The sequence below is a fragment of the Mytilus galloprovincialis genome, chromosome 1 (assembly GCF_965363235.1).
Source record: "Mytilus galloprovincialis chromosome 1, xbMytGall1.hap1.1, whole genome shotgun sequence".
In the NCBI taxonomy this organism is placed as follows: Eukaryota; Metazoa; Mollusca; class Bivalvia; order Mytilida; family Mytilidae; genus Mytilus; species Mytilus galloprovincialis.
This window is the reverse complement of record NC_134838.1, coordinates 131346890-131362043: the sequence shown is the minus strand read 5'-3', so window position 1 is coordinate 131362043 and position 15154 is coordinate 131346890. Positions and strand designations below refer to the sequence as shown.

At 32.9% G+C, this 15154-nt stretch overlaps 1 protein-coding gene across 1 annotated transcript; it reads left to right on the top strand.

Annotated features, from left to right (window-relative positions):
• Positions 1-8481: 8481 nt before the first annotated feature.
• Positions 8482-14249, top strand: LOC143060137 (tartrate-resistant acid phosphatase type 5-like). Its single transcript, XM_076233546.1, has 6 exons — positions 8482-8588; positions 10040-10248; positions 10611-10738; positions 11767-11967; positions 12777-12924; positions 13766-14249. The coding sequence occupies exons 1-6, from the start codon at positions 8525-8527 to the stop codon at positions 14009-14011; spliced, it is 996 nt and encodes a 331-aa protein (XP_076089661.1). The 5' UTR covers positions 8482-8524; the 3' UTR covers positions 14012-14249.
• Positions 14250-15154: the final 905 nt, after the last annotated feature.

Here is a 15154-nt window from a genome sequence, read left to right as displayed (position 1 = left end):
AAATTTCGTAACTGTAACAAAATTAACGCTTACATAAACTTATCATTTCGAAAATGTTGCTTGATCCTACTGATAGTTGAAAGTGTTAATAACCTGTTCTGTCTATTGTTTTCAATCACATGGTTTAACCGACTAATTCTATTTGAAGTGATGATGCAATGGCGGAATTTAAATGTGGTTGCAAATAGTCTACCGACCTATTAGATTCTAATATATGGGTCACACTGCTATAGCCTATCCACCTTGGTAATATCGAAATAGACAAAAATTATAATTACTTAAAAGAAACATTCATTCAAACAATCCAATCCAATACTGCTGGCTCCAAATTACAATGAATATTCAAAAATGGTAAAATAAATAATCCAAACAAATTAAAATGCACAAATGCTGATGTCCCGAACTTTAAAGATACCAACTGAGTAACCTCATACTATAAATTGGACAACTTCAGATACAATGAAAGTCAAAAATCTTGTCAAACAAAAAATGTATTTATTATTAACATAGAAAAAAATATTGAGAAGGAAAACGGTTCTTTTTTTTTATATCAAAGACTTTTCCCGTTGGTAAATCGAAATCTCTATGAACATAATCAGCTCGCCGCGTGGACGCTATTTTACATTGCGATGACCGTGAGGGCATTCCGATGTATTGTTGCCACAGAGATTTGACTTTCGTTTTTGACTAGTAACCGATCGTATAAAAACGCTATCATTTCTTAGTGCAAAATAACAATCCGTATCGCTTGTTATAATTTCATTTCTTCAATGAGTACTAAAAAAAATGTTAAGAACACAAATAAATTAGATTTAAATGTCGTTCTTGATATTGGAACTTGCTTGCGACTACGTTTTAATTCACCCAAAACCTTTTGACCTCGTTGTTTAATGCGTTAGATACGTAGTGACAGGCTTCTGATATAATACTATCACTAAAGTCTGGTAATAAAGCTTTCATCTCATTTATCATAATTTTTTTATGGAAATGTTTATTAAAAGCTCGAAGCTCTGCCATAGAGAGATTTTGAACCTTAATAAGGTGTCTATCCTTTATCAAATTTTCCGCACACAAAAGTTGTGCTTGTTCCCCAGGCGGCAGATCAAAACGACCAATCTGATCTTTAGCACTCATTGTCGGTGAACACTTAATGTGTAAAGTCCAAAGTCCAACTTCGATGAACCGTTCGCCCGGAGGTTAATACAACGGTACTCTGGCTATATTGTGTTGTGAGTAGATGTTGTGTTGTGAGTTGTTTTACAAAAATGTAAAGAAACTTAAACAATAATGTTATGTAAAATATTCTACACAGTAGAACTTACATACATTAACTCACAAACTATATGAAATAAAATAAACTGCATTTTTCTATTACAATACTATTATTATGAAAATAATTGTGAATATTGGATTTGGTTCCATATAAATGTATGAATTTCAAGATTATATATACGTCACAAAAATACATCACTGTTTGTGGTGTCCTGTTCTGTGGTCTAAAGAAGATTTCCGTTGTATTTCTGTGGTTAACATGTTGTAATTTACTAATATATTATTAAATTTTTCGTTTCCCTGTGTTGAGTGTTCTTGTTTGTACTGTATTCCTGTCACGTAGTGTTGTAATTTTAGCGATATTTTTTTTAACATTGCCATATAAGCAGTATGTTTGGCTAGCCATAAACCAGGTTTAACTCCCCCTTTCCCTCCTATTTTTATAAATGTTCTATACTAAGTCAGGAACATATGGTAGTTGTTATCAAATAGTCCTACATTTGTTGGCGTTTATTTTTGTTACACTTCGTTGTTTCTGTTGTTCCATTGTTTCCTCTCATAGTTGACGTGTTTCCCATGAGTTTGATTTACTAGTATTATCCGGATTGGTTTATCTCAATCAATTTACTTAGTATGACTTATGAGCAGTGGTATTCTACTATTGTCTTCTTTGTTGTTGGTATAAATGACATGCTCCAGGGGATTCAACCAACGAACGACTGTTTGCTGATAACCCTATTGCCTATGTCACAATCACGACTGTTTGCTGATTACCCATTGCCTACGTTACAATTACGACTGTTTGTTGATGACTCTGCAAAATCGGAAAAATTACGTAAAAATCGTAATGGTTGGCATCTATGAAACAGTCGTGATTGTGACATAGGCAATATGGTCATCAGCAAACAGTCGTGATTGTGATGTCGGCAAAAGGGTCACTAGCAATCAGTCGTGATTGTGACGTAGGCAATAGGTGTTGGGTTTTGAGGTGTATACTTCGCGTTGTGTTCGATTACGTTTGACTCTCAATAAAATACAAGTGTATGGTTCAATATTTATTTATTCATTCAAACATAAGCGTATAATCATAGTTACAATATACATAGAAACGCGACGGCACATATTGGAACGCAAAACGTTCCCGCAATCCTTGACAAATAGAGTCAATAGTAAACAGTCGTGATTGTGACGTAGGCAATAGGGTCATTAGCAAACAGTCGTCATTGTGACGTAGGCAATAGATTCATTAGCAAACAGTCGTTATTGTGACGTAGGATATTGGGTCAACAGCAAACAGTCGTGATTGTGACGTAAGCAATAGGGTCATCAACAAACAGTCGTGATTGTGACGTCAGCAAAAGGGTCATTAGCAAACAGTCGTGATTGTGGGATTTTAACTAATATTCAGTTAAAAAGGTTGGTTCTTTATTCCGGTGTTAGGACACAAATTTTAAATAGTAAAGAACATGTCTCAGTCTTTCTCTTATTAAAGGTAAAAAGGTTAACATAGACTCTTGCACCACACAATTTATTCTATTAACAGTCGAAAAGACCAATCAGAATGAAAGTAACATAACTATCAGGTAGTTGGATGTCATGTTTTATCTGGAAGTCATTTTCATATTGATAACTATATAAGAATTGCTAAATTTGATAATGCATGCAAGCCATCGGTGATTACCAACCTTATTTGCTATTTACTGAGAATATGTTCCCTTGTGAATAATGTTAATTATTGTTTACGACTTTCATCTCCCTTATAATGTAAATAGAACGTAAATATAGTACTTAATGGAATATTAACTTAATAACTCGATATCTTGTGACGGCAGCCACACATGGACATTAATTTCATAGAGTTTATATATCAAGTCCACATATATAGAATCAGTAAATACACATTACATATTCTTAAAGCGAATAAACGAAGGTATGCGAAAACATCCGATACACTTTCCATATTAATAAAGCGATATAAACGGAAGTAGGCGACTTAATCTCCGAGAAGACCACATATATGTCAGTATGATTTAAATTTCCGATTGAAAAAATCAGAATGTTTATTATAGTCATGGAGATTCAGTTCACCTCATTCGTTTGGTAATAAGTAACTTGACACATATTGTTCCTTGATTATCAGAGATAGAGTATATACATTTTCAACGAATGCATTTTGTATAGATTACTTTGTCAAAGTAAGATAAAGGGACTCGGTAGCATCCAGTGAGTGAGTCCTTTGTCAAAGTAAGATAAAGGGACTCGGTAGCATCCAGTGAGTGAGTCCTTTGTCAAAGTAAGATAAAGGGACTCGGTAGCATCCAGTGAGTGAGTCCTTTCAATTTGTTTTACATAATGATACGATGATATTTGCCGATGTTTTTCAAAGACGGTAAAAAGTCGTCAGTGCTTTGCGAATTGTTTTCACGTTGACTATTTACATGGAATTTTAACGAGCAATACCCTTCGATAACAGAAATCATAACCAAAACATATCTTTAAGAAATGATTGAATTTCTTCTTTTATCATAGGACGCTGGAAAAGCAAAATTTAGATATGATCCATTTGGTCAAGTTCTTATAAGGGACCCGAGTCAACATTGTTCAAGACCGAGAGGTTGTAAACTTTTGAATAAAAACACAAAAATATCGTCCACCATCGATGATAAATGGAAAAGAGTGTCACCTGACTATCATAAAGGTTCTCTTTCGTCCCTGTGTAATCATTATCGTAGACAGAAGAAATCCGATAAAAAATCTGTTGATTCTTATTGCATTTAAATAGTATAGTAGAGAAACGTTCAGTTCTCGCATTAACAATGGTTTGAGATTTTCAATTAGAACGGTACTATATTTTCTACAATATTATACTAGAATTCCATAGAGATTGATTACAAATAAATAAATGAATATTGCATTCTGAGGATTGACTTTTGTAAATATTTTCCATATAATAAATAAACTACGATTGGTTAATACTCGCAGGTCTTTGATGTACAACTAATTGAAGTTAAAAATCCATTCATGTTATCGTAGCGAATATTTGTTCATTCTATTTTACACTTCATTTAAAGTACATTTGACCTGTTCAATTCTGTGAAAACATGAAATACAGGAAATGTACAAACTGTGTTAAGTTTGTTTTTTTTTTAAATAAGATCACTACTTGTTTGTAGGTTATTACTAAATAACCGAAATAAAGCATATTCAATCACATTTTTTCTGTATTCATGTGTAGCATTTGTTATATTTAATGTATATGTGTCTAGCAACTACATGTCACCGTACGGCCTTCAATAATACAAACCCATGTACCGTATACTGAACTATGTCACGACATGACAAAAAATAAATGCTACATGAAAAGTGTAATCTGTGGAACTAAAGTAACATTACAGGTGTCATTACATGAGCAGATCTAATGAAATCAAATGCCACTACATAAGTTACATGACGGGTGTCACTAGTGGAACAAATGCTGCCACTACCTAAGTTACATGACGGGTGCCACTAGTGGAGCAGATGCTGCCACTACATAAGTTACATGACGGGTACCACTAGTGGAGCAGATGCTACCACTACATAAGTTACATGACGGGTGCCACTAGTGGAGAAGATGCTGACATTACATAAGTTACATGACGGGTGCCACTAGTGGAGCAGATGCTGACACTACATATGTTACATGACGGGTGGCACTAGTGGAGCAGATACTGCCACTACCTAAGTTACATGACGGGTGGCACTAGTGGAGCAGATGCTGACATTACATAAGTTACATGACGGGTGCCACTAGCGGAACAGATGCTGCCAGTACATAAGTTACATGACGGGTGTCACTAGTGGAACAGATGCTGCCAGTACATAAGTTATATGACGGGTGCCACTCGTGGAGCAGATGCTGCCACTACATAAGTTACATGACGGGTACCACTACTGGAGCAGATACTGCCACTATCTAAGTTACATTACATGTGTCACTAGTGGAGCAGATGCTGCCACTACCTAAGTTACATGACGGGTGCCACTAGTGGAACAGATGCTGACATTACATAAGTTACATGACGGGTGCCACTAGTGGAACAGATGCTGACATTACATAAGTTACATGACGGGTGTCACTAGTGGAACAGATGCTGCCAGTACATATGTTACATGACGGGCGGCACTAGTGGAGCAGATGCTGCCACTACATAAGTTACATGACGGGTACCACTACTGGAGCAGATACTGCCACTATCTAAGTTACATTACATGTGTCACTAGTGGAGCAGATGCTGCTACTACCTAAGTTACATGACGGGTGCCACTAGTGGAACAGATGCTAACATTACATAAGTTACATGACGGGTGCCACTAGTGGAACAGATGCTGACATTACATAAGTTACATGACGGGTGCCACTAGTGGAGCAGATGCTGACATTACATATGTTACATGACGGGTGGCACTAGTGGAGCAGATGCTGACACCACATAAGTTACATGACGGGTGCCACTTGGAAGAGCAGATGCTGCCATCACATAAGTTACATGACGGGTGCCACTAGTGGAGCAGATGCTGACATTACATAAGTTACATGACGGGTGCCACTTGTGGAGCAGATGCTGCCACGACATAAGTTACATGACGGGTGTCACTAGTGGATAGAATGCTGACTATGACAAAGTAACATGCTGTCATTTTGATACGATTACAAATGATAACGGGTTCTCTTCCAAAGAAAGACAACTCTTGTAGAATCAGGTTGGACTTTGTCAGATTTTACAACTCTTATTTTCCGCCCAGTGACGATTCAAATCATATAGGTCTGTAAAATCTTTTAAGATCATTCTAGCTAGTTTGTTGTCTTTTATTTGTTTTTGTCTCTGTAAGATCTCATACCTATAATAAGAACAACGCATTCACATTACCAATAGCCATAGATTTATTGTAAGATCTTACAAAAGTGCGTTATCGTAGTCTCTGCAATAACTATAATTCTGAAACATGTTTTTTTTTTCTTTGGTGTTTAAGATGATGTGAGTAGCCAAACAAAAAGGCCAATGGTTGACAAAGACGATTTGTTCGTTTCGTTGAAGCACTTCAAGTTGGATTGTATACTATCTTTCTTTTTATATTGAACAAATTAGCTTTCCACGCTTCTGGCCATGTTGTTTTTTTTTCAAGAAAATCATTTGTTTGGTACCTACACTTCGTCAGTACAGTTGCCATTCATAGACTGAGGTACCATCAATATATATGTCAGAAAGGCAGTTGCCACTTAAAAATCATATACTAGTACATATCAAGGAAGCAACCGACCTCAGAGACAAGTGCCTGTGGATATACCCACCAAGTGTAACCGTATTAGATATTTTATTTTATTATTTCAGCACTGGGAACAGTATATATGTTCCTGTTCAGCATTGTTATAAAAAAATGACTCAACGGTTTATATCATTGTATCCATGGCCGGCTCCATTAAATAATTTATTTTCTTATTTCTTCAATATGTATATGATTACATAAACATCCGGGACATAATATAAAATGTATAAGTTTAATATTCTCAGAAAAAAATTAAAATTATAAAAAAATACTATAGACAGACATATCTATCTAGCTTCTATCTATACTATTAAACGAGAAGACCTCATTTTGTGTGTCGCTTCTCTTCCTTCCACGATTAATTAATCACCATGCCTTTGTGTTCTATAGGTAACATGCATAGTCGCATTTGTCATTCTTATGATTATTCAGATTGAGTTATTTTTGGAGAAAAACGACAAAAAGGAGTCCGGATATTGATTCCGTCATCAGACTGACTTTTAGTCATAGATAAGACATCCGGTTTAAAACAACCAATCGTATGATAGATAACAAAAATCGATAAATAAATAAGCCAATCAGAGTGTTCTCCATATCATGGTGTTTAGATCGCAAGAACCACAACTATTATACCTCCTTACAGAGGACAATTATTTTACGCGTTTTATCTTCATGTAAACTACGATTATCCTACTTTAATATATAGTTCCTCTCTGTATTCTGTCTACTGTTTTCTTTGAAATGTTCATACCAGTTGCCTATATATTAAAATAAGTAAAATATGTGGAAACAAGAATGTGTCCATATAGTACACAGATGCCACCTCGACACTATACTTACTAAGTTTCGAATTGATCGGACTTCAACTTCATCAAAAACTACCTCGACCAAAAACTTTAACCTGAAGCGGGACAGACGGACGGACGTCACGAACGAACGAACGAACGAACAAATGAACAAACGAACAAACGAACGCACGGATGTACAAACTAGAAACATAATGCACATAAATGGGGCATAAAAATTTATTGTTGAAAGTGAAAGTAGTGATTTGGCAAAAATGAAAGTAGGGTAGAGACAAGAAGGAGGCAGGACCTTTTTCGGGACTTCGGGATCGGGTGTTTTTAAGCTTGGGATCTGGGGATTGATCAATACGGAATTCGGAAATATATTTTTCGATTTCGGTATTTCGGGATATGAATTTCTTTAAATTCTGCATCTCGGGATTTCATGTTTTTAATACCGGGATTTCGGGATCAGGACCCCTCCGATCACCCTCAAATTAGCCTTAGTCGGTCTTAGTCATTTATACAAGATTCATATCCTACCATTGGCATGTTAATAAGGCTCTCAAAAGAATAAGCACTGATGGATCAGATTGTCCTAGAAGCATATTTTATTACACTAATAATGGTCTATATATAAGTAGTTACATTTATTTCATGTTTGAAGCGGTGCAAATTTTTAATTTAATTTGACTTTTACCAAAAGATGCATTGTAGCAAAGGAGAAGAATAATTGTGGTCTGAGGCCAGAAACACGAAAATAGTTGAATTTAACAGAAAAGAAAATATCGAACTTTGGAAAAAGGGAGAGGGCTTTTGATACCTTTTCTGAAATTCTCCATGATACATAAATATCTTTTACAAACGTCATCCTACAACAGTTCACAAGCTGTATATGCCCGCGATTTCGCGGGTGTGTTCTAGTATTTAATATATATATATGTATAAAAATTTCGTAAAACAAATCTACAGTAAACAATATAGTAAATCTGGGAAAAGTACATCTAAGTATATAAATATTCCTTGTCCTGTTCCTGAGTATATCAAAGATTTGTATCTAGTAAGCTAGTTATTAATTTTTTGCGTGGAGTTTAAGGAAGTTGTCACATTGTTGTCATGTGACGGTATCAAAGTACTCGATCAGTCACATGATTTAGTAAATGGTAGACACAATGTTTGACAGATCATTTAAAATCAAAGTGGCAATAATTTTCTTGCACTTCGGTGAGTATTTACAGAGTATATTTCCCTGGTATTTATTCAGGTTAATATATGATGTTTCCATATTTTGAAAGTACAATATATCAAAAAAAACAAAAGAAACAATTATAGACTAATTATTAAGACTTGTTTGTTTAATACTGTTTGTTGTTACGATATTGGGTCGAGACAATGACTAGCTTGTGTCAAGTCGATTCGTTCTTATATAAAAGTATGTAAATAATATTTTTGACATGTATCATTTCCATCATTTTTTAGCATTTGTTTTAAGGGTTTTTGAAAATATTTCAGTTTTTTTTTTAGAGTATAAAGATATTTATGTTAATTTACAGAACCTTTTCATTGAATCTTGTTTCTGATTGATGTTTTGCATAGGTGATTTAATACTCACCGCACAATTAAATTGAGATTGATTTGTATAATTTCAATACCCCTATTGATAATCCAAAATAGTAACACAGAGGCGGATCTAAGAGGAGGGTTCCAGGGGTTTGAACCCCCCTTTTTTTGGTCGATCAATGTATTTAGGGACATAATGTTGTCTGTTATACCTTTCTCCCCTTGGTTTACAACCACCCTATTAAAATTGGCTGGATTCACCCCTTTAATATACATGCATGAAATAAAAATCCAGGATATAATTATAAAAGAAGCATTGATGTTTAATATAAAAAAGAAGATGTGGTATGATTGCCAATGAGACAACTGTCCACAAGAGACCAAAATGACACAGACATTAATAACTGTAGGTCACTGTACGGCCTTCAACAATGAGCAAAGCCCATACTGCATAGTCAGCTATAAAAGGCCCTGATAAGACAATGTAAAACAATTCAAACAAAAAAACTAACGGCCTAATTTTTATTAAAAATGAATGAAAAACAAATATGTAACACATAAACAAACGACAACCACTGAATTAAGTTTTTTACTCATTTTTAAAGTATACAAACATTTAAGCAATTGAATTATCATTTATGGGAAAGTAGTCTATTTGGAAATTATAGTTCCATGAAACAAAAAAGTGCAGAGTAAAAAAGAACCCCTGAAAATGCTACAACAAACAATAGTCTCCAAAAAAATGAAGAGAAAATAAAGGAGTACTGAAATGTAAAGAATAGAAAATAATGTGGTACTAAAAATTAATTTATACTGAATAGAGAATTATGGGCACAACAAATTTATTAAGAATAGAGAGAAATTCTAATAGATTATACAAAATAAGGGTAAAAGAGGTACCTCCCCGTGCCTCTCCCCCAAATCTAGACCCACATTATTACTTTTGCAGAAGAAAAACATCCTATGAATATGAAAACAGCAACCCAACAACAAAAATAATAATAAGAAATCTAGATGTCAATAACATATACTGTTTTAAACAGTTGACAGGTGTCTTTCAATGTGTCAAGCCCAAATAAAACAGGGTTTAAAATTGTGTATATTATTTGTTTCAGCGTCATGTTTGGCTGTGGACAGTCTAAGGTTCCTAGTAATGGGAGATTGGGGAGGATTACCAACCAACCCATACACAACTTCTATAGAGACAGGGACTGCCAAGGCCATGGGTGCCCTAACCTCGACATATGGAACACAGTTTAATTTAGCACTAGGTGACAATTTCTACTTCGATGGAGTGAAAACAGTCAGTGATGCAAGATTTAAGGTACCATATAAATAACTTCAGCTAGTTTTTTTAATATATCATATATAAAATTTAAACAAATCTATGAATAATTCATGACTTTATGGGGGTTAAATTATGATGTGAACTTTTTAGAATAGATGCCTCATTAGGATTTTGTTCAATATTTTGCAATCACTGAAATGTGAAGAGAGAAAAAAAGACATCAGGTGAAATTTTTTGGTTAAGAATCATCTGGAAATAAAGGATGTTTCAGTTAAGGTAAAGAAAAGCAATATTATTTTTTAAATTCACTCACTGTATTAAAATTTGTAGGACACATTTGACAATGTATTTGCAAACCCGTTATTTCAAATGATATATACTATAATTGTATTTTGTAGGTAACATTTGACAAAGTTTTTACTGACCCATCATTACAAAAGACACCATTTTACCTTGTTGCTGGAAACCATGATCATAACGGCAATGTTTCAGCACAAATAGCTTATTCTAAAGTTGAGGACAGATGGTGAGATACCTAATGCATTTTGCTTCAGTCAAAATACAATTCTTAATGTGGTACAAAACACTTTGACTTAAATTATTTTGGCTCGTTTAATTTTTGGTAATTTTTTTTACAAAATATTTACTTTGACCCTTTGACAAAAATATAAAAATTTCAAAAAATTTGAACAACACACTTTCTTGGAAAAAATTCATTGGATATATAGCGATTTGACAAACACTATCTTTGATTATTGAGAAGCTAAATATTTTTATAACAACCCAACTCGATTAAAACGTTCAGCTTACAGAGTTATTTCCCTGTATTGTATTGGACCAGCTTAAAACAATTATGATTCTTAAACATGGTTGTTTTCTCATCTTTGTTACATAAATTACATTTCAACAACAGAAAATATTTGCTCTGATGGTACAAATTTGGCGGAATGGGTGAGACTTGTTTGGCCAAATGATAAACCAAAGAAATCTGCTCTCACGCATAATCTACCTCTTATTGAAGGAATTTTAAAGAAAGCTCAAACAATCAAAACATGTTTAAGTTTTGATTAATCATAAAGCTCAAACATTCAAAACATGTTTAAGTTTTGATTAATTATAAAGCTCAAACATTCAAAACATGTAAGTTTTGATTAATCAAAGATTACCATTCAATTAACTGAGAAGTGTTCTCACTTTAATCAATTTTATTTAATGGAAGGTACCAAAATTATATATATATTAAACAGGAGATTTGAGTATCATTTTGTTATTTGAAGTCAATACTACCCACAAATACTTGAGTACTCCTTGATATTCCTAATCATTAAGAATAAGGATTTGACAGACTGTTTCACATTGTCCTTATTATTACTCTTTCAGACAGCAAAAAAGTAAAAGTTTATCCAAAATTATGTTATAGAACAAGGACTTGCAGTTATGATACAAATAATTCTTAGGAACTTTGTTTTTGCAAGTACAGGTTTACGCATATTATGCTAAAGGTTTTGATTATTATACATGCATTTTACAATTGCTATTTCATTTCTGTTTCAGGAATTTTCCTGATTACTATTACAAGTTAAATTTCCCTATCCCAGGCAGCCAAATGTCTGTAGATATTATCATGATCGACACTATCCTACTCTGTGGTAATAGTGATCACGATTTTCTTGGAAAACAACCAAAAGGACCAGCCAATCAGAAGGTTGCTGATGATCAGCTGACTTGGATAGAAAAACAAATACAGACAAGCAAGTAAGATTGTACTCATAGTTACAGATTTACATTAAAATTTGAAGTTAAATCTGATATTTTGATATTATTTTACACATAATTCTTTTCTCTTTTACAAAGTTTCATGCTTTATGTAATATTTTGTCAACATTGTACTTCTTTTAAATGAAATACTGAATCAGATTCATTGAAAGTAGTGATGTGATTCTTCATCTTGAAATTTAAAAAACATTTGACACATATCATATTTGCTTAAGTTTAGATGTGATTAAAGTACTTGCTTCTTACAAAAAAAAAACCAAAAGTTCAAAATTAGAGAATGATCACATTTGGTGCATTTCTGCATAATATGATTTTGATATGCAAGATTGTTTATGAGAACCTGCATGTATGTACTTCTCATATGTTTCTATTTTTTTCCTTTGTAAGCGTGGATTTATTAAAAGAAGCATGGTTTAATAGAATCAGTTGGTAATCTCATATAACTTGTACAAATATTGTCTCCTAAATGACAGTCTTGAACATATAAATCAAACATTCAATAAACGACACTGGTAATTTTCTTGTTTGCACTGGTCTGATGCTCGGGATGGCTGTCACTGTTTAACATAGTTTAATATAGAAAACTAGGAATAAACCCATAGAAAACTTTTTTGACCGAACACACTGTCAAGCAGCCAAACAAATTATCCACACTTGCATTTTCCGTAAAATTATTTCATGATTTATCAGAACTCTCTATATATATTAATTACCAGTGAAAGCTATGGATAGTAAACTAAGAATTGATACTTTTATTCCTCTGTTATAAAAACTAAATATCCTTTCAGTGCCTCATACCTGTTGGTTGCTGGACACTACCCAGTGTATTCCATAGCAGAGCATGGTCCAACTGATTGTCTTATAGATAAACTACTACCAACTTTACAGAAATATAAAATCACTGCATACCTCAGTGGACATGACCATAATTTACAGGTAATTACTTCCTAATGAGTGATTATATAAATCTCAGATAAACCACTAGTAAAAGAGGGTTGAAAGATACCAGAGGGACTAGAAAATTCAAACTCATAATTCGAACATAAACTGACTATACATATCAGTATTATGTATGATCAATTTTAGTTGGAAAAGTGTTTTATGAATAAGTTTCTGTATCTTACCTTAGTGTTTTATGAATAAGTATCTGTATCTTACCTTAGTGTTTTATGAATAAGTTTCTGTATCTTACCTTAGTGTTTTATGAATAAGTTTTATGAATAAGTTTCTGTATCTTACCTTAGTGTTTTATGAATAAGTTTCTGTATCTTACCTTAGTGTTTTATGAATAAGTTTCTGTATCTTACCTTAGTGTTTATTGCAATTATTAATGGTCATTTTATTAAAGTTATTGGTTCAGTGACGGATCCAGAAATTTTCATAAGATAGGAGTCAGTCCAAATTGACCCTTATGATAACCATGATTGATTTAATATTTAAGTAGAAATTTATGGATGGAATATTGCCACTGCAAGCTTGAATTAGAAATCGCTCATTGTTGAAGGCTGTACAGTGACCTATAGTTTTTAACTTCAACATTATTTATAAAATTAAATTTATGTAACTTATATATAAAAAAAGAAGATGAGGTATGATTGCAAATGAGACAACTCTCCACAAGAGACCAAAATGACACACAAATTAGCATATAGGTCACTGTATGGCCTTCAACAATGAACAAAGCCCACACCGCATCGTCAGCTATAAAATGCTCCAAAATGACAATGAAAAACAATTCAAATGAGAAAACAAATCGCCTTTTATTTGTCTATTACAGCATCTGTTGGTTACACGGCCTGGATTGAAGATGAACTTCTTTGTAAGTGGTGGAGCTAATTTTGCAGATAAAAGCAACGTACATAAAAACAAGGTTCCTGACAAGTCGTCTAAGTTTTTCTGGGCAGAAGAATCACAGCATGGAGGATTTGCCTATGTGGAGGCTCTTGCCACTAATATGACATGGACATTTGTCAACGGAAAAAGTGAAAATCTATACCAGTATGTTTTATATCCTAGGTCATAGGTTATGAATTCTTGATAAATTGGGTCATGACTTTTTATATAATATATTGAGGTATGACTTTTTTATACTAATATGTGCCATTAACCATGACAAAGATTTATTTAAATTAACACCAATAGATTGGTTTCTTACCTTATCATGCAGCATTATTTTTATATTATATATTTACATTTTTAATAATTACATTGTTGACTTTTTTTACACATTAGATTGAAATAAACTGCTGGTTACAATTTAATTTCTTTTATTTTTTTATGAATACAATTTTAGATGTTATTACAAAAACAGTATTTTTCACATGTTTGAAATGAATGTTTTAACAGTTTTATTGTCAGCTTCAAACTTTAATTTAAATATTTATAACCTTAAGAAAGGATGTTTAATGATGCTAAGATAAAAAGTAAAATGGGGAACATTGTTTTTCTAGTATGCTTATCAAGCAGGAATTAATCTGAAAAAAATTCTGTCTCCATCATTGTTGAAAAATAAATTACAAGATATTCTTAGTTGCTTTTATATAACATGTTTTAGTTGAAGTCAAGTTTAGAGCATTCAAACAATAGGTCACACATCATTTCTAGTCTTATAAGCATGTTATTAGTCATTGAACTATTGACACAATAGGTCAGACATCATTACTAGTCTTATAAGCATGTAATTAGTCATTGAAATCTAGTCATTTGATTATATGTTTAAATATGGAACAGATTTATATTCATATATTTTAATTTTATTTTAGAAAAAATAGTAAAGTCTGTGTATGTTGCTCAAATCTTATATATTCATTACTGAATGTTTTATTGTCTTTTATGTTTCTGTCACAAACATGTTGAGTTTTCTATTTAATTCTATTTGATTGATAACGTTTTAATATCAGTACCCATGTATTCATGCTCTTGAGAAATGTTTGTATTGATATTAAGTTGGCTTTTGCATTACCTCCCCTGCCTTAATTCCTTATATCATACAATAATATATGAGTTATTTCCTTTCATAGTAAGTACAACTTGTTATGAAATTCAATGTTAAAAGGCAATTTTTTTCTGTATAGTTGAAGTAAACTTTGGTTGATATAAATGTGAAATAAACTATAAACAAAAATACCAAACTCCAATAAATTACAAAAAGGGGAGGTAATAAAAC

What these genes read in the sequence shown, in the direction of transcription:
- LOC143060137 (XM_076233546.1), top strand. Translation starts at nt 8,525, where the DNA reads ATGGTAGACACAATGTTTGACAGATCATTTAAAATCAAAGTGGCAATA. An exon ending in AATAATTTTCTTGCACTTCG is followed by an intron (nt 8,589 to 10,039) that starts GTGAGTATTTAC and finishes TATTTGTTTCAG; the next exon opens with CGTCATGTTTGGCTGTGGAC. An exon ending in GACATGACCATAATTTACAG is followed by an intron (nt 12,925 to 13,765) that starts GTAATTACTTCC and finishes TGTCTATTACAG; the next exon opens with CATCTGTTGGTTACACGGCC.